The sequence below is a fragment of the Pantherophis guttatus genome, chromosome 1 (assembly GCF_059756535.1).
Source record: "Pantherophis guttatus breed Tessera chromosome 1, ASM5975653v1, whole genome shotgun sequence".
Lineage (NCBI taxonomy): Eukaryota > Metazoa > Chordata > Lepidosauria > Squamata > Colubridae > Pantherophis > Pantherophis guttatus.
The window spans coordinates 151,448,546-151,475,546 of NC_142063.1; the positions used below are offsets into that span (position 1 = coordinate 151,448,546).

At 38.6% G+C, this 27,001-nt stretch overlaps 1 protein-coding gene across 2 annotated transcripts in view; it reads right to left on the bottom strand.

The window, feature by feature from the left end:
* Positions 1-27,001, bottom strand: part of STK39 (serine/threonine kinase 39) — a 141,653-nt gene that overhangs the window by 43,240 nt on the left and 71,412 nt on the right. For both annotated transcript variants that reach the window (XM_034426776.3, XM_087882009.1), the window contains exons 8-11: positions 23,624-23,757; positions 19,837-19,885; positions 19,670-19,735; positions 87-209 (exon numbers count right to left, since the gene is read on the bottom strand). In XM_034426776.3, the coding sequence (XP_034282667.2) occupies positions 87-209; positions 19,670-19,735; positions 19,837-19,885; positions 23,624-23,757 (372 nt within the window). The remainder of the gene's footprint in view (positions 1-86; positions 210-19,669; positions 19,736-19,836; positions 19,886-23,623; positions 23,758-27,001) is intronic.

Consider the following 27,001-nt stretch of genomic DNA (forward strand, 5'->3'; position numbering starts at 1 on the left):
GCAAGCATCATAATTAATTAGTTACCAGCGGAGTATCAAAATAATGAATGTTTACTTGAGCTGCCATGTGGTTTCCCAAAAATTACCTTCTCTTGGGAAAAAGCGGCCTTGCCTTCTTCACTCTTCTCATCCATTTCATCGTCACTCCATTCCCAGTCTCCATCCTCTGTCTTATGGAGATGGCCACTAGAACCTGGTACTCTCCTAACCTAACAAAAGGACAAAGACAACATTGAAAAGAGGCATGAAAGTGTGATGATTAAGTCAGTGGCCTAGGATTGGAAAGGCTAGTTTCAAAATCTCACTTAACTATGGAGCTCACTGGATGACCTGTGGCCAGCCAAGCAATCCTTGTAGGGACATTGTGACAATGGACTAAGGATTTCTTTCTTCATCTGAGCTGTCTTTGTTGTTGCTTTGATAACCCCATGAAGAGTCAGCTACTTATGTTTATGTTTTAATATTTACAGTATATTGGATTGCTTTTATCCCCAAAGATCTAAGAGACTTAGATAATTATTTAAGTCAGAATAAAGACTACTGTATTTTTCAGAGTATAAGACGCACCTTTTTCCCCCATAAAAGAGGGTGAAAATCTGGGTGTGAATTATACTCTGAATGTAGCCCCGCCCAGCTTCTCAAACGAAGGTTTCAGAGGCTGAAAAAAGCATCAGAAATGAAGCGTCAGAAAAAAAGCCCCCAAACAGAGCTTCAGAGGCTTTTTTTCTGAAGTTCTGTTTCGGAGGCTTTCAGAGACAGGAAAAAATTTTTTTTTTCTGAAATGGAGTTTGGCAGAAATGGCAGAAAAAAAAGCAAAAAAAAAAAAAAAAGCAAGGCACAGAGCTCACAACCAAGGAACCTGTTGCTAAAAGTCACCTCTGGAAATAGCTGATTGGGGGTATTCCGGAAGGCCGATCCACCTGCCAATCAGCTTTTTTCTTATTTTCCTCCCCAAAAGCTAAGGTGCATCTTATACTCCAATGCGTCTTATACTCCGAAAAATATGGTATGTGCTAAAGTGTAATTTCACTCCATTTTCTCCATCCGATGCCTTAATTTAAAAAGTAAGCTACACAAAATGATCAGACTTTACTTATCAGCAATTCAAAGGAAACCTACTTATTAAACTGATTACAAGAGTAGCAAATGCCAAAGTGAAAATAACTGATTACCTGAATGTGGGAGAGGAGGCTCCCACCACACAGTATTAGTTTGTATTTTATATTATCTACTGTATTTTTCGGACTATAAGACGCACAAAGATTTCAAAGAGGAAAACAAGAAAAAAATAGTTTTTGGCCTCCGCACATTCGGTTTTTGCCTTACCTGGCCCCCAGGAGCACGCTGCAGGCCTCCCAAACCCTCTGTGTCCCATTTTTGCGAAAAACAGAACGTGCAGAGGGTTTGGGAGGCCTGCAGCGTGCTCCTGGGGGTTGGGGAGGGCAAAAATGTGACACGTTGGGGGGGGGTTTGTCCTACTTTTGGCAAACCCCCATGTCCCAAATCCCCATGTCGCGTTTTTGCCCTCCTCAGTCCCCAGGAGCACGCTGCAGGCCTCCCAAACCCGCTGTACATCCTGTTTTTGCGAAAAACAGGCCCATTTTCATGAAAAATGGGGCGGTTTTTGGCCTCCCAAACCTCTCACACGTTTTTGCCCTCCCCAGCCCCCAGGAGCACTCTGCAGACCTCCCAAACCGTATGCGCATCCTGTTTTTTCAAATAAAATGGGCTTGCTTTTGGCAAAAACGGGACGCACAGGGCAAGGTTTCGGGAGGCCAAAAATTGCTGTATTCGGTATATAAGACGCACCAACATTTCCACCTTCTTTTTAGGGGGGAAAAAGTGTGTCTTATACTCTGAAAAGTATGGTAATGAGGATTTTGCCTTCAAATGAGGATCACCAATGGCCACAATTTTCAAAGTATTCTCTTATTCAATTTACTTTCATTAAGCTACAACACCGAAAGATGAGAAAGAAAGAGGAGTGCCAAGGAATATTTTCTCTGCCTTTGAAGGAAGGGCCTTACTAAGACAAAACCTTCAATACTTGTTTTTCTAACACAGGCTAATGGTGTTAAGATTACAGAGTTGTTAGGAACCAGGCTAATGTGGCTTTTTAATGACACCACTTTGTGAATGTGCGAGTAAGGTGGCTCAAGGTTTTCAATTGTCAAACTGCTGGATATCACAGAAGAACTAGTGGAGGCCAGTAACACAACCCAAGTCTCTAAATCAGTGACTAATGTTGATGGGTCTACAATCACAAAAATAGGGAAGATGCATTTTCTGAAATGACACCTTTACCCCAACTACTTTTTCCTACTTAGACTTAAGTACACACTTACAAACTCTTATTTTGTCTCTGCTGTCTTTCACAGCCAGCAGAAGCAAGCAAGGGCTAAATATGTACTTATAAGAACAGAAAACAGTTCACTGCCAGTGAAAGAATAATGGCCATTGGGGAAAAAGAGAAGAAAACTCCCACACAACTCTATAATGCTACTGGGTCTCAGCCTCTGTCTTGAGGGGAAAATTCTGGGGAAAAAAAAACAATGTAAGAAAATAAAGAATGTTTTAAAGCCTTCTAGTCTTAAGTTCCATTCCATCTCTCAGAAAAGGTGGGAATGGGGTCTTGTGTGAATTCAAATTATCTCGGAAACCAGGCTTCCCCCAGTTCCAGACAGGCCCTTCCTCTGCAGGCAGGCAGGGATCAAGTTTAATCTATGAGGCATTTTCCACAACTCAAAGGGTGCCTGCTGGTTCCAGGTATTCAAAACAAAAACGGAAACCAAAAGGTTGCAAGCTATTCAGTTAGCGAGAGAGATGGCAGTGAAGCTAATTTGCACCCTTGTTTGCACCCTGACTAGATTGTTCCTTTAGATACTCTTAAGAGTGTCTAGGAAATCTTTCTCTAAGGTTTAAATGTTTCAGTCTACTCAAGTTGTTAAAATTCATCCTCAGCAGATTTATACTATGGGAAAATTCATCAGGAAAACAACATACTGTTAAGACTGTGTCCTGTGCCTGACTGCCTCACTCGTATTTTTTAGATTCCTCCCCTCCCTGTCCCCTTTGCAGAATTTCCGAGGGCATAAATTGCTTGGACAAGCTATCTCTTCTTAAACTAATCTTTGCTTTGCTGCACAGATTGCACTTCCTTGAAAGGTGCTAACCACAAGTTAACTCAGCTCTGCAACCTTGATTAGTTAATTAACGCCCAGGACCAGTTTGTGCTATCGGGAATTGGCAAAATCCTAATTAGTCCCACACTAAAAGCTTCCTATTGTATCCTAAGTGGGGAGCAGGTTACGCTTGCTGAGAACAAAATGTTCTTTTTAAGGTACAGATAGTCCTTGACTTATAACCACAACTGAACCCAAAATTTCTGTTGCTAAGTGAGACATTTGTTAAGTGAATTTTGTCCCATTTTTACGAACCCTTGCTACAGTTGTGAAGTGAATCTGGCTTCCCCATTGACTTTGCACGTCAGAAGGTTGCAAAAGGTGATCACGTGACCCTGGAACACTGTGACTGCCATAAATATGAGTCAGTTGCCAGCATCTGAATTTTGATCACATGACCACGGGGATGCTGTAATGATTCTAAGTGTGAAAAATGGCTATACGTCACTTTTTTAGTGCCGTTGTTAAGTTCGAACGGTCACCAAATGAACTGCTGTAAATCAAGGACTACTGTATATTTTCCATTGTGTACTTACCGTATTTTTTGGACTATAAGATGCACTTTTTTGTCTCCCAAAAGGAGGCGAAAATGTTTGTGCAAGACCGAATATTGCCGAAGCCCCGCCCACCCACTGGCCGTTTTTTTTTTTGCCTCCACACACCCTGTTTTCAGGCTTTTTTTGGCCCATTTTCAGGCCTTTTTTTTTTGGCCCTTTTTCGAGGCTTTTTGGGGCAGTTTTGAGGCTTTTTTCAGCCCGTTTTTTTAAGGAAAAAACCGGCCAAAAAAAGCCTCAAAAACAGGCTGGAAAAAGCCCCCAAAATGGGCTGCAAAAAGCCTCGAAAACGGTCTCCACAAGCCTCAAAAACAGGCCCAAAAAAGCCCTAAAACAGGCCAAAAAAAGCATTGAAAATGGGCTGAAAAAAGCATCAAAAACAGGGTGAAAAAAGCCTCCAAAATGGGCCAAATAAAGCCTTGAAAACAGCCCCCCCAAAGCCTCAAAAATGGGCCAAAAAACCTCCAAAAATTGGCTGCAAAAAGTCTTGAAAATGGGCTAAAAAGCCTCTAAAATGGGCCGCAAAAAGCCTTGAAAACGGCCCCCCAAAAGCCTCAAAAATGGGCCAAAAAAGCTCCAAAAATGAGCTGCAAAAAGTCTCAAAAATGGGCTGAAAAAAGCCTTGAGAATCAGCCAAAAAAAGACTGGAAAAGGGCTGGAAAAAGGCCCAAAAAAGGTAGGTCAAAAACTTTTTTTGTTGTTTTCCTCTTCTAAATTTAGATGTGTCTTATAGTCAGGTGTATCTTATAGTCTGAATAATATGGTACTTACTCTCTTGTAATCCCTTTCTCTCCAATGACTATAAATACAAACACTGATTTTCCCTTGCTAATTATCCCAGAAATGAGAATTCCAAAGGGTGGAGAAATAGGGAAAAGGACTACAAGATTTGCCCGTTTTTCCCAGCTCCCTTTTAGTCAAGTTCCAAAACACGGAACTTCTCCACTGTTAGGGCTCATCCAACTGATTGGGTTTATATCCTTTTGACGCTGTGATGTATTTAAGGACAATTTCTTAATAAAACTTTTAAAAGATGTATTAAAAGTCCAGGCATATCTTTTGGCGTTCTCCTTCTGTGGTATCTGTCCTGCAAATTCTAAATTAAGTGTTAATGAAAACACACTGCGAGACCTCATGGATGCTATTTTTTTAAAAAAACATATAGAGTTTATATGTGCAATTATGCAGTTAATGTATTTTCTTATGCCTTGCACATAATCTCTCCTTTTTTAAAAAAAAAAACCCAGAAAATTCAGCCTGAAGTATTTCTAGCTGCCCTTATAATCACATAGATATTACAACTTCTAGGCAGAAAGAAAATTGCAAGCTGATTCTCTGTTTGCCTCCCTATTTCCACATGCTGTATGCATTTGCATCTCAAGTAGATTTATTATAAGTTATGGAAGGCAGAAAAATATCAAGAGTGTAAGAAAATGATAAAACCTATTCATCAATGTTTTGACCTTTCCAGTCCAATCTGCACTTTATGAGGAGCTGCATATAAACATATAACACAAATTATTCACGTTTAAAAAGATATCCAGGCAATATACTGCAGACTGAACAAATGGATGGAGATCATGAAATTTAACACAATGTAATCTTCATTTGGCCTTAAAAGTCAATACGCCCCTTCACCACTTTCTTTTTAATTTTCTGTGTTATTATCCAGGTCCCTTTATTTTTAAAAAATAAAATAAAATAGAGAGACACCATCTTTCTTGGCAGAGCTTCTCAGAACTGGTAAGTAAAATTGCTCCTTAGTAAGAAGAGAATACATTAACTCATATCATCCCCAAAGACCTATTAATAAACTTGAGGCAGACACAAGAAATAACCTGTGGTAGTGATATTGTAGGAGAAGAAGTGGCAGAACCTAGGGGTGGAGTTAAAAGAGGAATCAGTCTAGAATCCCTACATAGTCACAAGTGGACGAAGACAAACTTCTCTTCAATTCCATTAACTCTTATCTAATTTCTAGCAGGCGCTAATAGTTGAATCCTGTGCATAGGCTTTTTAGTAATAAATCAGTTTAATTGGATCTTCATGTAGGGACCTGGTTTTTTGCACTTGACAAATATTAGTTCCAGAATGGTAAGAAGCATTCATGAAAAGAGCTATCCAAAACATGGCCAGTGGAAACAACTCCCTTAGCCTTCAGAAGTATGATCTATATCAGAGCTGTCAAACTCCAGGCCCATGGGCTGGATGCATCAAGCGCTTGCCACGCCCACACACAGTTTAGCGAAGGGAGGGGGAAAGTCCTGATATGTCACATGACGCTGTCGTGACGCCGTGATTTTGATACCCCGGATCTAGATGAACTATGGTTTGAGGTAAAATTCATCCTTTAAAAATAAGTCTCAGCGACCTAACAAAAAATTAAGTGCTTGCATGAACACTTGATGGCCTCAGGGGAGCCTACCGGCATGCATAACCTAGACCCAAACACTATGCTAAGCCATATAATGGCTTGCTTGGTTTTGACTTAGCCACCAGTTTGTAAACCATAATTCACAATTTAATGTTATAGGTAAACTACGACTGGCTGGGGAATTCTGGGATTTGAAGTCCATGAGTCTGTCAAGTTGGGCACTCCTGCTGTAAACTGTTGATCACACTCTATGCTACAATAAAATGCTTCACCACACCACAGTAAGATTAAGTTGGCCTCTTTGCTCCCAGAGTTTATCATGTTAAGGTTTGAAACTGCAGTGACATGGCTGCTTTGTTGTTTTAATCCAAAAAGCTTGAGACATGGTAAATGTCCCCAGCAGGCCTGGACCTTTCATCATTTCCTGAGAGAAAGATTCATTACCCTTGTGTTTATTCTTCCTTCCCCAAAATGAAACCAATCTTTATTCCAGAATGAACCTTCTATACATACAAAGGGGAAGCATGTACCTCATCTTCAAAACTTATCTGCTCTCAATGCCCCACATACACCTTCGCAGAGGTGAGGTTTAGCCTAACTCAAACAAATGGGATCAAAAGTTCTTTTCCTGGACTCAGTTGGTTTGGAAACAGATAAATGGTGCACATGCCAGCCATTCTCTCTAAATTCATTTGATTACTTAATTCAATTTATTTCTTTTAATCTATGCTTCTCTTATTGCTTAAGGGTTACAAAACCTACCTTTGTGGGCAGTGTAATCTATAGTGTAAAATCATGAGGTATTAACAACTCTGAAATTAGTACCAGATATTTCTGCTTACATAAACACAATTGCATTTTTAGAAATTAATTTTAGCAAAAGAACTGAGAAGGACAGTCAGTTTCCCTCCTCCCATGGATATAACCCTGGCAGAATTAAAGAAAACAACAACAATAACAGCATGTTTAATTGAGAGACTTGAACAATGAAAGTTCAAATTTCTTCTTCAAAGATTGATATGGTGACGTGAATATTGCCTACTGCAAACCCTTTATACCAGACTGTCAACCCACATATCCATTAGAAAGGGATGCTTGGCTGCATATATAGGGTATGAGACCTGAGGCCCACCTCCCTAGCTGAAGATAGGAAATGCATGGTGGTTTTATAATAGAGAGCCAAACTCAGACGTTTTTGGAAAGAAACTAGACAAGCAATGGGGCCTAGCCTCTGATAAACAGTTAGAATACTCTGAGAAGCTGGAGGGGGTCTAGTTTTGGGGTTTTATTTTTTTTAAAAAGGATCTTGCTTCAAGAAGATTTTTGAAATAGTTAACAGGTGAAGATAGGAATTTATACTAAGAATTTGATTTTGATCTCCCATCTTTTATTTTCTGTACAACTTATGAACTTGAGTATTCAGCTGCATTCTTTATTCTAATGCGTCCTTGAGGGAGGGGTCCTTCCCACAACCATTGAAGGAAGCGGTCGTAAGGCCCCTCCTCAAGAAGCCTTCCCTGAATTCAGCAGAATTAAAGAACTTTCGTCCAGTCTCCAACCTACCCTTTGTGGGAAAGGTTGTAGAGAAAGTGGTGGCACTTCAGCTCCTGCGATAATTGGATGAAATGGATTATCTGGACCCTTTTCAGTCTGGCTTCAGTCCTGGCTACAACATGGAAACTGCTCTGGTCACACTGATGGATGATCTCTGGCGAGCCCGAGATGGGGGGTCATTCCTCCATCTTGGTGCTACTTGACCTCTCAGCGGCTTTCAATACCATTGCCCATGGTATCCTTCTGGGACGACTAAGGGAGTTGGGAGTGGGAGGCACCGTGTTACGGTGGTTCTCCTCCTATCTCTCTGGTCGGTCACGGTAGGTGTTGGTAGGAGGAAAGAGGTCGACCCCTAGGCCCCTTGTTTGTGGGGTGCCTCAGGGCTCGGTCCTCTCTCCCTTACTATTTAACATCTACATGAAGCTGCTGGGTGAGATCATCCAGCAGTACGGGGTGAGATATCAGCAATACGCTGATGATACCCAGCTGTATATCTCTACCCCGCGTCAATTCAGTGATACAGTGGATGTGATGTAACGGTGCCTGGAGGCTATGAGGGTCTGGATGGGAGTCAACAGGCTCAGACATAACCCAGACAAGACTGAGTGGCTGTGGGTATTGCTTCCTAAAGACTATGTTGATTGTCCATCCTTGTTTCTTGGGGGGGGGAGAAATTGTCCCCCTGAGAACGGGCTTGCAATTTGGGTGTCCTCCTAGACTCACAACTAAGATTAGAGCAACATCTGACAGCTGTGGCTAGGGGGACCTTTGCACAGATTCACCTGGTGCACCAATTGCAACCCTACTTGGTTCGGAGGCTCTCCTCACAGTCACTCATGCCCTTGTCACCTCATGGTTAGATTATTGCAACGCGCTCTACATGGGACTACCCTTGAAAAGTGTTCGGAGACTACAGTTGGTCCAGAATGCAGCCGCGCGAGCTATCGTGGGTGCACCTAGATACACCCACATTACACCAATTCTCCGCGAGCTGCACTGGCTCCCTATTGGTCTCTGGGCACAATTCAAGGTGTTGGTTATTACCTTTAAAGCCCTACATGGCTCAGGGCCAGGTTATCTTCGAGACCGCCTTCTACCACATAGCTCCCAGTGACCGGTAAGATCCCACAGAGTTGGTCTCCTCCGGGTCCCGTCAGCTAAACAATGCGGGGGAGGGCCTTCTCTGTGGCTGCCCCAGCTCTCTGGAACCAGTTACCTCCTGAGGTCCAGACCACCCTCACCTTATTGGCCTTCCGAAAAGCGGTGAAGATCTGGCTTTTCCGGCAGGCCTGGGGCCGTTGATCTCGCTGTTGCGATCTTGTGAGATCTGGCCATGAATGGTGTGAATTTGTTTTAATGTTTTAATTTTTAAATGTTTTTATAATGGTTTTTTAAATGCTTTGTAAGCCGCCCTGAGTCTCCGGAGAAAGGCGGCATATAAATTGAACTAATAATAATAATAACAACTTCTGGCTGTGTACAAATACTTTTTTAAAAATATGTAATAATTATTTGATACCTCTCCAGATACTTCCTGTAGACTGTGCCCCCAAAATAAATTTTTTTAAACAAATCAGCGCCATCTTGTGGTTTATTTGGAGCATTTCTTTTCCATTTTCTGCTTTTGTAAGAAGCAGACCAAGATCTAAATAGTTCTGTTAATCTATCTCCTTCAATATCAAACATTAGCATTTTAATATTTAAAGATTAAATGAATGCTTTATATTTTCTTTTTTTCTTATTCATGTTTTACTATTTGGAAAGAAGGGAAACTGGCGTATTTTTCCCAGTGAGAGAGAATGGGATGAACTCTTTCGCAGCCAGAAAATGGCATTATAGATATGATTATACTTTAGGCATTCTGCCCTTTTAATTGTCATAAAATCAAAACAAGATATCAAAGCCCCATGCTAACTGAGGTACGCTCCCCCCCACCCCCCGGAGATGGACTAGAAGGTGAAGATTCGGAAGGCTTCTGAGAGAGGAGCTGGACCCCCAATACTCCACTTGTTGTATAAGAGAACTTTGGGACTCCATGAAGGATTTTTATTAAGTGAAGGCATAAAGCATTTAACATGTATGTGTATATGTATGTGTATACATGTACAAACAGAAAAATAGTTTGGTGTAAATAGTTAAAAGATGTTGGACTAGAAGGCAGGAGGCTCTGTATTCTAGTTCTCTCTTAGGCATGGAAGCTGGTTGGGCAACTTTGGACCTTTCCAAAGTTGGATTTTTTTGATTTAGACTGGGAAATTGAGAAACATCTACCTATCAAACCTCACTGGACCACCATAGTCTATCACCATCCGTAGCTTTTGATGAGAAGACCTACCTTCCTCCTGCAGTGGATATTCCCACAGAGAGAGACACACACACACACAAAGTACTGTACATCTTACTAAACATAAAAGACTAATGTACAAATACCCTCATTTACTGACCACAGTTGGATCCAGCCACTCTGTCACTAAGCAATGCAGTCATAAAGTGAAAAAAATCACGCGACAGTGGCTGTTGTCATTAAATGAACCGCCATGAATAGTTAAGTGTGATGTGACATGACCATGACTTGGGATTTCCTGCTGGTTTTCCCACTGACCTGCTTATTGGAATCCGGCAATGAAGGTTGCAAATGGCAATCAAATGGCCATGGGACACTGTGACTGTCATAAATGCTCATCGTTTGCCAAGAGCCTTGGTAGTACAGTGGTCTAAAGCACCCTGTTATTAAGACCAGCTGCCTGCAATTACTGCAGGTTCGAATCTCGCCAGGCTCAAGGTTGACTCAGCCTTCCATCCTTTCTAAGGTAGGTAAATTGAGGACCCAGTTGTGGGGGCAATAAGCTGACTTTGTATAAATATACAAAAGGATGAAGGCTATTGCTTAGCGCATTGTAAGCCGCCCTGAGTCTCCGGAGAAGGGCGGCATATAAATCAAATTAAAAAAAAAAAAGTGCCTGAATCACAAACAAGTTACCATAGATAAGCTGCAACAGTTGCAAGTTCAAGGATTGATCGCAAGTCTCCCTTTTCAGTGCTGGCATAACTTTGAGTGGTTGTTGAACGAGTGGTCATTAAGCAAGGATTAGTTCTAATTAATTTTGCAAGGAAACACATAACAAATCTTGAAAACCCATGCAAGGTAATACTTGGCCTTCATTTGGATAGGAAAGTATCAGAAAATCCCAAGGCAGAGAAGTAGTACAAGAAGTTGAAGAAACTTTCCTTGAGAAGATAATGGCAAACCCTACACCAACTCAATACTGTTCCATGCTGTGGTCAAAAAAACTCAACGTCAACTCAAGGGAGACTTTATTCTGTTAATTCCCAATCATAATCTAATACCCTAACCACTATGCATTAGGAAACACAGGCTTACTTTTGCTACACTTTCTCTTCCTTTGTTCAAAGGAAATCTACTATCAGAGATGGGCTAAACTAAGTCATGTCATGCGCTAGTTAATATTATTGTGGCCAAGGAGTAAAGAAAGCAGACTTCTAATTTTGTTTCTTTTATTTCCGTGAAACAAAAGGGTTGCTTGAAAGGACAAATGATTTGTAAATAAATCAGGGAAATAATAAGAATGTTCAATTTTAGAAAGACAAATTAACATATTACGGTAAGAAAAGAGACAGGTCATATATTATACACACATATAGCTCATTCACAAGAATACACAGGTGAAAGAAATGGAGCAAGAGTGGCCAACAATTAACTACCCAAACCAAAAACTCTGTGTTTGTGTATGTGTGCAGGATCAACAAGCACCTGCCAGGGTACCACAGTTGTGGAAAAAGACAAGATGAATGTCAGCTGTAACAGAGAATGCAGGACAAAGTAGAGGATGAAATAAACAGTGGTGGAAAAAGCCAAAAAGGCAAGGTGACCACAAGAAAACCCAATTTTGCTGGAGGCAGATATGTTTTTGTGAGATTTGTCCCCCGCAATTATTCTGGTTACAAGTCAAGAAGCTGCTAGAAGATGGAGAAATGTTCATGAATTTATACGGGGAGGATATTTTTGCTAACGTGACTGGAACCAATTGAGAATAGCAGTACCAATAAAGATAATTCCATCTGAGTGTAAAAAAAATTTTAAGAGCGGGGGAAAAACACTATGATATGATAATAAACTACAGTAAAAGCAACGGCAACTATGAATGATGAAATAAACTCATTCAGACTTAAACCACTAAAATTCAGTTTAAAGTATTTGCAAATTGATGTCATTATTGCACTACAAGCAAATCATCAAATATTCATTTGTTCAGTTATAATTGAATTACCATAAAAGATGTTTATAAAAATGAATATTATCCCATTTAATTAAGACAATTAGGAACATTTATGGGGAAAGAAGAAAAACGGTTTAAAAGAGGTCCTTTCACCAAAGATTTTTTAATGTAGCTGCTTATTAGCTACAAAAGAATACAGGAAGAGAGTTCTTTAATGCATACATTTACTGCATTTTATTGCACGTAGCAATCTTGATTTCAGACATGAATCTGAGATTTTTGCTTTACTCTGTAAATGAGGAAAGAATAATGATATGGAAAAAATACTGTATATTATAGAGATTCCTCTGTATCTTGCTCATCATTTAATGAGATAACATTGAGTAAATGGATCCCCATGCATAACTCTCCTGCACTCAGAATCCACTTCTGATATAATGTATGCTGAACTATCACATCTTTGGGAAAAAAATCATCACAATATTCTCTGTATTCTCTTTCTATCTGTTAAAGACCTCTAAAAGGAGGAATAGAAAACAAATTACTAGCAATAGCAAAACTAAGAAAAAGGAAAACAAGTTCCCTAAAACATAACTCAACAATCAAAAACACCCAATAATGTATAATCAATAGTAAAAAAAAAAAAAAAAGCCAAAAAAATTGCAACCATTTTCCATTGTCCTTTCAAACTAGAAATATAGAGGTGGGAACCATCAATATATAGAAATATACGCAGTGGTGAAATCCAAATTTTTTACTACCTGTTCTGTGGGCGTGACTTGGTGGGCGTGGCGTGGCTTGGTGGGTGTGACAGGGGAAGGATACTGCAAAATCTCCACTCCCACCTTACTCCAAGGGGAAGGATAGTGCAAAATCACCATTCCCTCCCCACTCCTGGGGGAAAGATACTGCAAAATCCTGATTCCCTCCCCACTCCTGGGGGAAGGATATTGCAAAATCTCCATTCCCTCCCTACTCTGGGGCCAGCCAGAGGTGGTATTTGCCAGTTCTCCAAACCGCTCAAAATTTTCACTACCGGTTCTCCAGATCCTGCTGGATTTCACCACTGAGTATACTCCATACTTCCAGACAATCTCTCCTCAAATCTGGGACACAGATATTGGAAACTCAGCCAGAGTGTAGAGAAAATAAACAGTGATTTCTCTATTTCTCTCTCATCCTTTTCCCCACTTCCCCAACAACAACAACAGCAGCAACTTCCACAAAAAGTTGAACAGTATTTCTCAAGCACCAATTTCTGACATCATTTTCCTGCAATGACCACGGGGGGGTGGGGGGGAAATTGGTTTCATAGTTTCACTTTCCATGCTGGCCAGGTAATTCAGAAAAATGTCTTAGTCATTCTATTACTGAGAGGTATGTCAGAGTAAAAGGTACACAGACCTGGTCATTTATTATGAATGGTTCATTTAGTGACTGTTCAAATTTACAACAGCACGGAAAAAAGTGACTTACGGTCATTTTTCATTACGACATTTCCAGCATCCCCATGGTCATGTGATCCAAAATTCAGATGCTTGACAACTGGTTCATACTCACTTGCTGTGTCCTGAGGTCATTGGATCCCCTTTTGCAACCTTCTGACAAGCAAAGTCAATTAGGAAGCCGGATTCCCTTAACAATTGGGTTACTAATTTAATCAACTGCAGTGATTCACTTAACAACTGAGGCAAGAAAGGTCGTAAAATGGGGCAAAACTCACTCAACAAATGTCTCGCTGAACAACGGAAATTCTGGGACTCAAGTGTGATCATAAGTCAAGGATTGCCTATATTGAGGATTCAACACAGAACTCTACTAGCCCACTTAACAGACCACTAAAATGGAAGCTTTTCCCAAAGAGCCTTGGTACTACAGTGGTTTAAAGCACCCTGTTATTAACACAGCTGCCTGCAATTTACTGCTGGTTCGAATCTCTCCAAGGCTCAAGGTTGACTCAGCCTTCCATCCTTTCTAAGGTAGGTAAATTGAGGACCCAGTTTGTGGGGGCAATAAGCTGACTTTGTATAAATATACAAAAGGATGAAGGCTATTGCTTAACGCACTGTAAGCCGCCCTGAGTCTCCGGAGAAGGGCGGCATATAAATCAAATTAAAAAAAAAAAAAAAAACACCATAGACTCTATTAGAACTAATAAAAGACTAGAAGTCCTTCAGGAAACAAGAAGCACGATCCATTCTTCTGTGGATCATGAAATGTTGCCGACTTGAACAGTTTGTCCTGTTCAGAGGGCATGAATGAAAAACATGAATAATTCACATTCTACTTTTCTACTTTACATAAGAAGCTGCGAGTGTAGAATATGCTAGTTTCATCTGTTATTCTCAGTTTAAGGAATTTAACAGTAACAGCAACCAACGGTAGTTTTTGTGGCACAATACTAAACTGCAATTACCCAATTTTGGCACCCAACATTAAGGCTACTTTTTTAGATGCAGTAACTAATATGATATGCTTGACTGCTTTGAGCAAGTTATGCATAGGATAACAATGATTAGCTAGCAGGATACAGCAAATAAAGTTGTTCTGTTTATCCTACTAGATAGCACTTAGCAATACCACTTTACAGCCCTCCCTAAACAGATTACAGAGTCAGCCTATTGCCCCCAACCATCTGGCTCCTAATTTTACCCATCTTGGAAAGATGGAAAGCTAAGTCAACCTTGAGCCTGGTGAGACTCAAACTGTGTCAGGGTAATGATGATTTAAAGCTGACCAGCCCCTTTAAGACTGAGGATGAGTCAGCAGGGTTACTGCCCTTTAAGAAGCTATATAAGGGAGGCCATTAGAGGGTGTCTCTCTCCTTGTGTATCATTCTTCTCGTCACGTATATCTGCATTGTAGTTCTCTGTGTAGAGCTGAAGATTGATTGTTTGCCTGGCTTTGCTTAGCACATGTATGTATGTATGTATGTGTATGTATGTATATAGGAGCCTTGGTGGCTCAGCAGACTAAAGTGCTGTTAAGTAGCACCAGCTGCCTGCAATTACTGCAAGTTCAAATCTCACCAGGCTCAAGGTTGACTCAGCCTTCCATCCTTTCAAGGTAGGTAAAATGAGGACCCGGATTGTGGGGGCAATAAGCTGACTTTGTATAAAAAAGAACACCGCTTGGGGGCGGGGGCAAAGCCCTACTAAGCAGGTACATACAAAAGTATGAAGGCTATTGCTTAATGCATTGTAAGCCACCCTGAGTCTCCGGAGAAGGGCGGCATATAAATCGAATCAATCAATCAATCAATCAATCAATCAATCAATCAATCAATCAATCAATTTGTAGATAAACCAGTTTGTAATGACACAATCTTTGTGTCCTGTATTTTCCTCCTTGGTTGTCTCAAAATAGTAGTCATGCTGTAAACACTATGCCAAACTGCAGGCAGCCAGCAGGCAGCAGAAGTAACCTGCAATACTGCATTCTAACCACCTGCGCCACCGTGGTTGTTACTACTAGATGCCCTTAACTAATTTGTCCTGCCTTCAAGCACTTATGACTCCAAAGGCTTACTATATTTGCAAGATAAACCAACATAGGAGACTGGATAAATAAAGGAAACCTTATAGGGAATTGAGTTTTTCATTTTTGCCCAACCACAAGAACTTAAAGGCTGAAAAAAGAAGCCTAAAAGAGTTCAAAGTGGGCTTAGAAATGATGTCTTTAAACTTTTCCCTCTAGTGGCAACCATAATTAAGTCTCTGTTTGAGTGTCCCCTCCAATCTATGCTAAACGTACAAAAATGACATCATGTGTTTCAGATGCTTACAGCAAATGCACAAGATAGGGAAAGGAAAGAAGCAATGTACAACCAGTTTATAAATTCCTAATTCCTAACTTTAGTTTATGTCAGATCTATATCTATTTATTATAAAAATAACTATTCAGTATTTTTAAATTGGCACGTCTAATATAAATGTTTACCCCAAACTACTTCAGTTTGGTTTACGGAGGAAAATCACTGGGCATAATTAAAAAACAATGTGTTATTCTGCCAAGTGAAATAATATTTCACAACCCATGTGCACAACTCCAGAGGAGTAAACTCCTAGTCCATAAGTCAAGCTCTGAAACAGTCTTTCCCTAAAATGGTACCTTCCACACACGGATGGAGATTATGGAAGTTGGTGTCACACATCTGGCTGGCACTTTGTTGGGAAAAAAGCTGTCCTGAATATACACTACAAAGAGAACCATATTAAACCCAATATATCAAGGACAAATCACAGAATTCATTTTGAAAACAATTTTCAGACTATTATTACCAAATGTACTACTGCCCTCTGCTGTATATTTTAAGAATAAATATAAAAAACAATTCACTGTAACAACTGCTTCTCTCAGGCTACTGATAAAGCAGTTATTTACAATTTTTAAAAAAGAAATAATTATGTGCAATTAGTAATTAATAAGCAAATGCACAATACACAATGATTTTCAGATCTGTCCTTCAAGTGTATTGACACATACTAATGTTAAGCCAGATTCTTGAATCAATCAAACAAAAAAATGTTAAAAGTTACACAAGTGGTAGCTTGCTTTGCCAAGTTCAGTTGAAATATTCAGAAAGAATTTGGGCCTTTTTTTATCTCCATGAAAAAATAAAGCCCATGTTTAAATATCTTTCAAACAGAAACCTGTAGGCTTGCAAGCACATAATACCTACTCAATCGGGCTCTATGTTTATTTACAAATATCAAGACACCCATAAACACCTTACAATTGAAAAAGGAAAAAGTTGAGCAATACACAATGTTTGAGTTCTGCAAAGCATTCAATGGTAGCATTTTGCAAAGCAACCTAGATGAGTAAAACGTGTTTCCATGAAATTCTAAAGCAGAACCCTCGGAAAGACAAGACTTCCAATGAAAGCAAATCAGCACAGATACACACATATGTGCACACACACATACACACAAAGAGAGAGCCAGAATTGGTTTCCAAAAATAGCCTTTTAAGATTTCTGAAGGACAAGCTTGCTTTAAGATGTTTGCACTTTACAAAGGGCCTCTTCTGAATAAGTTATATATCACAATACCATCATTTTTTCCTGGTAACAGAAAGCAAAAGGGGAACTTTTTTCCTCTAATTTTCAAAGTGAATGTTTTATGCTAAAAGATACTTTTAACGTATCAGCTTTGCTGATATGAAGTAGAATTGAAAACCCTAACCAACCCAATTAAAACCCAGAATTTTGCTATGTTTATGGAACAGCTCTGCTTGTGACATCTCCAATTTCAAAAATGGCCTACTAGCTGGCATTTAGATGGAAAAGAAAAGTACTGGTATGTTTTGGCTTTCAAATACAGGCTACTTGTACTAAAAAAAAAATAGGATTAAGCAGATTTGTTGTTTATCTATAGATGATCAACTCTCTGCCAACTACAACCAAAGTTAGGACTCTTAACAAGAATGTACCTATTGACTTATTTGAAAAAATAACAGGCAATCCACTCCATCTAGTGGCTGTCCCTGAACAAGCTGAATTCCTATCAGTACATTTTTCTGTACTAAAAGAACAACAAGACTGAGTGGTAATTTGCTATGTAAATGCTAAGGACATTTTAGATCTACTTGAAGAGCTATCAAAACAATTCAAATCAGTTTGCAATATGTCCATCCCCAATGTCACAGGCCTAGCAAAGGAAGTCATTTCAACCTAGATTTATTATTTATGGCCTTTGTTAAAAAGATATGCCCATAAATGATCTATATACTCCTTAAAGGTTAAAAAAATGTTATGGACTTCACCGGATCACTTGGGGGAGGGGAGGGGGGCGCTGAGGCGTTGTTCTGTCAGAAATATCAGAATCCAGGGTAACTTAATTTTTTTCTGTATCCGTTTTTTGCCAAAGAAACACAAATGACTTAAAACAGAAGGGTGCTAAGAGGGGAATTCTGGGAGTTGTAGTCTTGTGACAGCTGAAGAGCTAATTTAAGGTAAAATCTCCCTCTTCCCGTCTCTCTATGAAAGAATGTAGACCTGCCCTTGAGGAGGAGGAAAGGCGCAAACAACCATTAAGGGAAAACAATTGTCAAAACACAGTCCTGAGGAAGTGTAAAATGTGATAAAGAAATTTAAAATAGCCCTGCCTTGATTTTGTTTGATATATAAGGGAGTAGAGTAAAACTGATACACTTCCAAGATTTTGTTATTGTAATCTGTAACAATAAAAAAAAATTCTGGAATCCCTGAGGCTTTTGTTTCTTGACCTTGCCTCCCCTCAAAGAGTTGGCACATTCTCTCACACACATACCTACACAGTGCAACATAATAGAAAAGGAAATAGGGAGTAGCTGCAATCAATGCTATGTAACATGCCTGTTTTGCTAGTCTTTACTAATTGTTCAAATACTTGTACAACAATTTTCCTTATCCCATATGATTTCCACTTTGACTGAAGCTGACAAGATTAAACTACCCAGGTTGGAGAAGGTTAAACAAGACATTATCACACAGCAAAGAGATGTCAATATTGTTTAGTTGGGGATCTACTTACAGATTGAGGTTCAATTAAATCTTCCCTTCTTTTGATTAGAATTCAAGAGAAGAATCATCTCTGGGCCACTGTACTATTATTCTTACCATGAATGTGATGTTTTCCTTGATTGCAAATGCCACAACAGCTTTATACGAAAGGAAAAATTAAAGCCCCAAAGTCCCAGAAGAAAATCTCAGCCTCCTAAACCTTAAAGTGGATCTAAAAGAATAGCTACATTTATTTCATTACACTATTTGTATATCAACTTTTTATTCCACTGAATATACTCAAAGGAGCTAACAATAATTAAACTATGAAAAAGGTTAATAATCACTGCTAAAATGAGGTTGGGCAGTAATAAAGACAATCTTCTAGAAAACCCATCCTCATCTACATTGCTTTTTCTCTCCCCACCAAACATACAAATACACTATTGTTACTATACCACTATGTACAATAACTATGCCGATACAGTATAATAAAATTGCCAATCTCTGTTACCCACAAGGCCTCAGTTCTGCTAACTTAGCATAGCAGTTCTGTGTCTGTACAGCAGGAATGGGAAACCTGTAATTCACCAGATGTTCCCATAGTAAATCATAAGGAATAATGGGAGCTGTGATTCAGCAATATTTAGTCACAAGTTCTCTATGCATTCAAGCATGGTAGCTGTCCAAATGCTGAACCTGGAGCTCAAGAAGAATTATCATAAGAAAGTAGCTGCCACCCATTGTCTTCCCTTTAACAGCATTATACAGGTAGTCCTCGATTTACAGCAGTTCATTTAATGACAGTTTGAATTTACAAGAGCACTGACAAAAGTGACTTATGACCGTTTTTAATGGTTTTAACGTTTTAACACTTATGACCATTGCAGCATCCCCTGTGGTCATGTGATCAAAATTCAAACATTTGGCAACTGACACATATTTATGACTGTTGCAGTGTCCTGGGGTCATGTGATCACCTTTTGGGACCTTCTGACAAGGAAAGTCAATGGGGAAACCAGATTCACTTAACAACCGTGTTTCCAATTTAACTGTTGTGGTTCACTTAAAAACTGTGGCAAGAAAAGTTGTAAAATGGGGCAAAATTCACTTAACATATGTCTCGCTTAACAACAGGAATTTTGGGCTCAATTGTAGTCGTAAGTCGAGGACTATCTATAGTTATGGGCAGTGATCATCAGTAATATAACTGTGACTGTATTATGCATTAATTTCCAAAAAAGGAAAAAAACACAGTTAAAAGCAATTACAAGGAACCTTACCTTTTTTGCCCTCTGTCCTATATCGGGTGTTTTTGTAAGTAGTTTTTCAATCAAGTATTCTCTAGTCTGTAAAGATCAAGATTGTTATAATTAAGTCTAGCCCCAAGAAGCAGAAGCATTCATACTGATCTCAAATCAGGGTTTACTTGCTGAATTAAATATTTTACCTTTGCTTTTTGGAAGAATTTGCACTTTAAAAGTTCTGCTGCAGTAGGCCTAAAAGATAGATTAAAAAAGGCAATTTAGAATATCATTCAAGCATTGTGTTGATGGACCAGGACTACTACATGTTATTTAGAAAATTCACCATTCAACATCCGGTGAAAAGTATTAAGAATGTATACTTGATTTCAATATCCTATGTTTTTCTTTTTTAAAAAAAGATAAATTACACTTTATATATAAGATCAAAATGATGAAAATGCCAGATTTAAAAACATGGATTTACTAATATTGCTATCCATATTAAAAAGTTGTTTAAATAATTTCTTGCAACCTATGTCAACTGTTCCCAGAAGCCCTGGTGGTGCGGTGGTTAAAATGCAGTATTGCAGGCAAACTCTGCCCACAGCCTGGAGTTCGATCTTGATGGTGCTCAAGATTGACTCAGCCTTCCATCCTTCCAAGGTAGGTAAAATGAGGACCCAGATTACATTGTAAACTGCCCAGAGAGTGCTGTAAAGTTCCATGGGGCCGTATATAAGCTTAAATGCCATTGCTATTGCAATGTCGACTCATTCCTTTGAGAAGAATTCATATTTTCTCATAAATATAAATCCAATGTACTGTTTTATGTGGGAAGATTGTTTTAAAAAGAAAATAAATGAAGCATCTCCCAACCTATTTACAGACAGTAAAAATCTCAGTTTAATAAACATTTAATAAATTTCAGATGCAATTGATAAAATTTCCATTCAACTGTCACTTTAAAACGGGCAATCAGTTGTATCAAAAGTAGCCAAGATGAGGCAGCTTGATTTACATTTAAGATATTTATTTATTTATTTCATTTTTATCCCACCTATATTGTTTTTATAAAGAATTGAAGGTGGCAAATATACTTAATTCTCTTTCCTCCTATTTTTCCTACAACAACCACTCTGTGAGGGTTGACACATTTGCATAAGTTGCATAAATATATCATTATACTAATAATTTAAATCACCATGAATGTCATACCTTTGGATTTAATGGACATTCAGAAGAAACACCACCTCTTTTTGAATTAGTTCATTAATCAAAGGGTTATACTACTGAAATTTAGTTGTAATGATATTCTGTTAGCAACAGAATCAATATCCCTAATAAATCCATTAAATCCATAAATCCAAATAAATTGTCCCTCCTATTCGGTTTCCTACTCCAGCTATGCTATAGAGACCTAGGAAACTTCTTCCCTGGAAATTGGAGAGGCAGGTTTACTGCTATAAATGGTGAAAGAAAAAACCCAGATTTAGAATAAGTTTGTTTATGCAGTTTCAGAATTAGCCCAACTTTGGATGTAAAGAAGATGCTTATCCCACTTTGAGAATTATTACGTTCTTATTCTGTCTAGAAATCACCTGTATCAAATAGGTAATTTGTCTATTAGCATAACAACAATTTCAGTTCTGAAAATAGCATCAGAAATGGTGTAGACCAACACATTGGCTCATTATTACTAAACGACAGTATGAAATATCTAATACAAGCATGATATAGGAGCAGAAATCCTCAATTATCAGCATCTCTCTTGAGCTCTTTAAGACTTCAACATAGCTATCCAGGAGCAGGTGGAAGAAGTGGACTAACTCTAATACATAGGTAACTGAAAAAATGTCTGTAAATCCTAAAAAATAATAAAATCTTTTTTCAAGCATTAATAAGCACCAATAAATTCTATATAACCCTCCATGTTTCTTGGCGAAAGTAGGATCAAACTTCTTATCCAAGAACTATTTTCAATCCAACTTCATTTTTAACATAAAGGATTTAAAACCTCTCTTCCCAGAGCAAGAATAGATTGCTGATTCTGAAAAAAAAATCAGCTTAATTTTGATCAGCCTTGAACAGACTTCAGCAATTCCACCATCTAGTGGCTAGAAACATTCTCAGCAACCACATAAGGATGGAATTATTTATACTGCTAACAAGATAATGCTGATTTCTTCTTAATTGGGGGATGTGGATGGGAGAGAGAGAGAGAAAGGATTGGGAAGATAAAGCATTATCTAGGACTCTGATGCCGTTAATAGTCTGAAAGAAACCATTTCACACCATACAATAAGTAATGGTCTTTCTGATACTTAAAATAAAACTGGAAATCACCTTACGTGGTCATGTTAGCAGAATAATGAATACAATGCTTTTGAATTTAAAATAAAGAATAGCAGATTTGTCAACATTAACAAGCTCTAATAAATAAATAAAATGGTTAGAATTATAGTGTTTATCGTTTCCCCCCCCCCCAATGCTATTTTTTTAATCCTATGCTGCAATAAGGAGCCATTGGTGCAGTTGACATCTTAACAAACACAAAAACTTAAGCATTTCAGGCTGAAGTACAGAGAACATTTTATCTCTAGCCAAGTGGTAGACCTCTGCTTAATGCTCGTGCCCCAGGGATGTAGAGTTAATGAGACACAGCGAAAGGCAAATGGTTTAGAAATAAGTTTACAAAGGAACTCCAGAGTCGAACAAAAGAAAATCAGTTTCCCCAAAAATGTGCATATAGGTTATACACTTAAAACATATATAGCACAAAAGGAAATCTAAATTATTCAGTTCTGCCAGAGAACCCTTACTAAAAACGGTATATGTCTTGTTTATTATTATTTTTTATTTGACATTCAACAATGTATGTCAAAAACAAAGTTATTTCAGCATAGCTAGTAAACCAACAAAACAGCTTTTCTGTCTTTAAATATATTATTCCAGAGACACAGTGATGTCCAATGAAGCCGAGTTCAGAAATAAACTGCCCCAAATAAAAGAGGCAAATTTTACAGCTCCATCCTCCATATTCTTTTCCTATAGCATAGATTGTGGTAAAATATCTTTTCCCATTTTCCATACTCTTTATCATTTACCTATTCCAGACCCCTTTGGCAATCTGATGTGATGTGTACATTGGTTTCTGGGGTGCTGTTATTCAGCACCTGGTGGCAACTGAAAAAAGGATGGGATGCTATCTCCATTGTTAGCGTCATCATTACCTCTACCTAAAACGGTAAGAAAATTAAGTATTTTGAAAATAGGGAACGAATGATTTTTGAAGAGAGTCAACATGTGAGATAGACTTTTCTTAATCATCTCCCCAAGAACGAAATACTGTATTACAGAATGTTCTAGAATTACGGAAACCCTCTGGGTCAAAAGTATTTCTCTAATAATGAACTCATTACTCCCTCCTTTAAACACAGGGAAAACACGAGGAGTTATTGATCACTTCACTTCAGACTCTGAGTTGGAGCGAGTGATAAACTCATTGTGTGATGTTCTGCTTCTTCTAAATCACAGGTGTCAAACTTGAGTCACGTTGCCGTCAAGTTGCTGTCACATGACATATTGTGACATTTTCCCCCCTTCGCGGAGCTGGGATGGACGTGGCCTGTGTGTAACCCATCCAGCCAATTTGACACTCCTAAATTATTGTTGGCTTTTTCTGAACTTTTGATCATTTCTTGTCTTTTTATTGTATTTTTACTGCGTATTATATGAGCTTCCCAAAGTCATAACACACTGAAGCAATCTATACATTTCATAAATAAAATAAATATAAAATAAGTATGTCCAATTATGTCACTCCGAAAAAGCAAGGGTCAAGCAATCGGATGGACGTCTTGATGTCTCTACACTTAAATAGAAAAGAATCTATATTTTATTATTTAAAATATTTGTTATTTAAAACTATATCCTCATTTAAATGCTTCGCCTCACTTTCTTACATCTCTCTCCTTTTTAAAAACACCATACCTTTTAGAAGGGTCTTTTTGAAGACACAAGGAAATTAGTTTTCTAAAGGACTTGCCATATTTCTTGGTCATTTCTTTGTCTTCTACTCCTGTTTCCAGGATTGGAGGATCGTTCTGCAAGGTCAACATTAATACCTATTTTTTTTTTAAAAAAAGAAGAAATTAGGATAGTAGTCTTGGCCAAATTAACCATGATTTAAATAATGCTAAATTACAATATTATGTAAAGAAAGCTAGACAATAATTTCAACGCGTACATAATAAAGTAGAAACACAAATAAATACTCTTGACTCTAAACTACCATACCACTTTACAGAATATATACCAATCCATTTGAAACTAGGCATGAAGGCCTAAATATACCGTGTTTTTCGGAGTATAAAATGCACCAGATTATAAAACGCATCTACCTTTTTGGGGGAGGAAAACAAGAAAAAAAAATCTGCCTCTGCCTCCCAGCAATTTGACTCCTTGCAGCAAACAGCCCGTTTCAATTTCAGCTTCAGCACAGCCTGATTAGCACAAGCAGCTAATTGTCAGTTGGATCGGCCTCCTAAAGATCAGCTGTTTCAGGTTGCAGGGATTGCCATAGCCCAGCGGGGCTTCAAAGAGCTAGCTGCAAAGAGGTAAATTCCTGGAGCAAATTTTTTTCCCCCTCGCTATGCTGAAAAAGCAAAATTGAAAGTAAAGAAGGGTCTTTGGTGCAACGTGACAAAATGAGGCAGAGAGATTTCTTTTTCTTTTTCCTCACCAAAAAAGGTAGGTGCAAAACTGCAAACAATGGGAAATTTAGGGCAAAAGAGGAGGTTCAAGATTTTAAAACACAAAAGAAAAAAAGCTCTATTTAATAGGGAATTGTAATAATTGAGATACTATTAATTGTATATTGTGATGAAAGCAGAAATGGTTAAGTTGTGGTTTGGAGGAATATATGGGGGAAATTATTTGGTTTATTATTATTGGTAAATATAATTAATTGATTTGTAAGAAATTGGATTGCATGGAAATAATTGGAATATTCATGTTCATACTGATTAATATACAAAAAATATAGTTATAACTAATTGTTTTATATTAAAATGCTGAATTTGTATTAAACAACTGTATTACATAATTAACCAATGTGAGGATGGATATAAAAATAAATGACAATGCGAAGGGGTATAATATAGAATAGAAGGGAAAAATTGAATTTGATTAAGATTAGAGATGAGGAAGAAGGGTAATATTGGTTTTTTAAAAAAATAGATGAGGAATAAATATGGTAAAAAGGAAATATAGAAATTGTAAATTAAATTGAAATGACTAAACAATGTGTTGGAAGAAATATCCTTCTGGGTTCTGCTCCAAGTGGGGAAAAAGACACTGGAAACATGGAGACTGCTTGGAAAGATGGTTTAATGGTGGACAGGATCACATGGCTTGAGTTCCTGAACAGAAAAGGGGCAGATACAGTAAATCCTCGGGTTTTTATGCTCTCTCTGGCTTTGCATTTCTTGGGGCCCCGAAAGAGTATCCTGATTGGTTGTCAGACTCCCAGGGGGTGGGGGTCTTAGTTAGCCTTGCTGGCTGATGGTCACATGTGTTTCCCAGGTCACATGCTTCCCAGGTCACGTGTGGTGAGTTTCGGTTGCTAGATGGGGCCCATTGTGTTAGTTTCTGTTTCTATTGTGTTGCAAATGTCCTTTGACAAAGGATTGACTTTCTGCCTCTGGCCCATTAACAAAGGTGGGGGCAGGAAGGTGGGAGCTGCTTTGTCTGTAAAATATGCTTCTCCATTTCTCATCCAGGGAAATATAATATTCTGCCTTTTTAATATTTCCCAAAATATTTCATTCTTCTAGGAAAGGGGTGGGTGCTAACCTCCTACAACTGTTTAAATTTGTGAACCGGCCAAATACTCTGTTCAAAGAAAATACATTGTATGTTTGTATATGTGTTTCTAATTATTGCTATTTATTGCTATTTGTTCTCTTTTATTCTTTAAAGTTTAACAATTCATTCTTTATCTTAATACCTTTATATTTGTTTGGGGTTGGCTTTCTTCCCTTTCATCTTTTTTATTGTACAGCAATCTTTCTCCTCAAACCTACCACCTCTGTCTTTTCTTTCCTTCTTACTTTCTCTTCCCCCTCTTCTTCTTCTCCCTACTTCCTCTTTCTTTCTCCTTCTCCTCCTCTCTTCCTCCCTCTCTTACCCTCACTCCTACTCTAATTTCCCTTCCCTTGCTTCATCCCTCTCTATTGTTGTATCCTTTTATGCATATGGACTACTCAGAGGGCTGAAAAAGTTATTTTTGACTGGTCCTTGCACTTTTGACCAGTCCTCGAACTTACGACTGTCCTCACAATACGTTTTTGCCCTATCTTATCACCATGGTGAAAAGAAGCAGTTGTGAAATGACTGACATGGTTATTAAGAATGGTACAATGGGCATAAATGATGACCAGTCGTAACTGCGAAGACTGGTCAAAAGTGTGAGGACCTGTCAGAAATCACATTTTTCAGCCCTCTGGGTAGTCCTTTTGTGCACAGGGATTACTGAGAGGGCTGAAAAAGTTATTTTTGACTGGTCCTCGCACTTTTGATCAGTCCTCGAACTTACGACTGTCCTCACATTTTACGTTTTTTGCCCTATCTTATATCATGCTGAAGAGAAGCAGTTGTGAAATGAGTGACATGGTTGTTAAGAATGCTGCACAGGCATAAATGTGAGGATGGTCATAAGTGTGAGGACCAGTCAAAAGTCCGAGGACCTGTCAGAAATGACTTTTTTCAGCCCTCTGAGAAGTCCCTATACACCCTAAACTGTATTAAAGGGTCGCGGCATTAGAAAGGTTGAGAACCACTGCCATAGCCTATTGCCGCCTCCGCATGTCCCATTTTCTGGGGGGCCAGTGGGTGGGCGGGGTTACATTCGGAGTATAAGACGCACCCAAATTTTCACCCTCTTTTATGGAGGGGGGGGAAGTGTGTCTTACACTCTGAAAAATACGGTAAATGACAATTTCAGAAATTAAAAATAACCCTGAAGATTTGGGGAGTGGGACCGGTGGGACTAGAAAGTCTCAATTTTCAAGTGGCCACCTGAATATGGATTATGGCACTAATCAACATCTTTCATTCCAGTCTACCTCAGGTGTTCTGAAGAAAAAACAAGAAGAGATATTCACCATCCAGAGATCCTTGATAGGACAAGTATTAAGTAAGAAATAACAATTTTGGAACCTTTAATATCATGGAGTAGGAAAGATCTACAGGTAATCCTCGATTTATGACTAGTGGAAGTTATGATGGAGCCCCTAAAAGCTACTTATGAACCAGTTTCCAAAATTACAACATCTGCTTTCCCCAGTCATGTGACTTCATTTGGGGGCA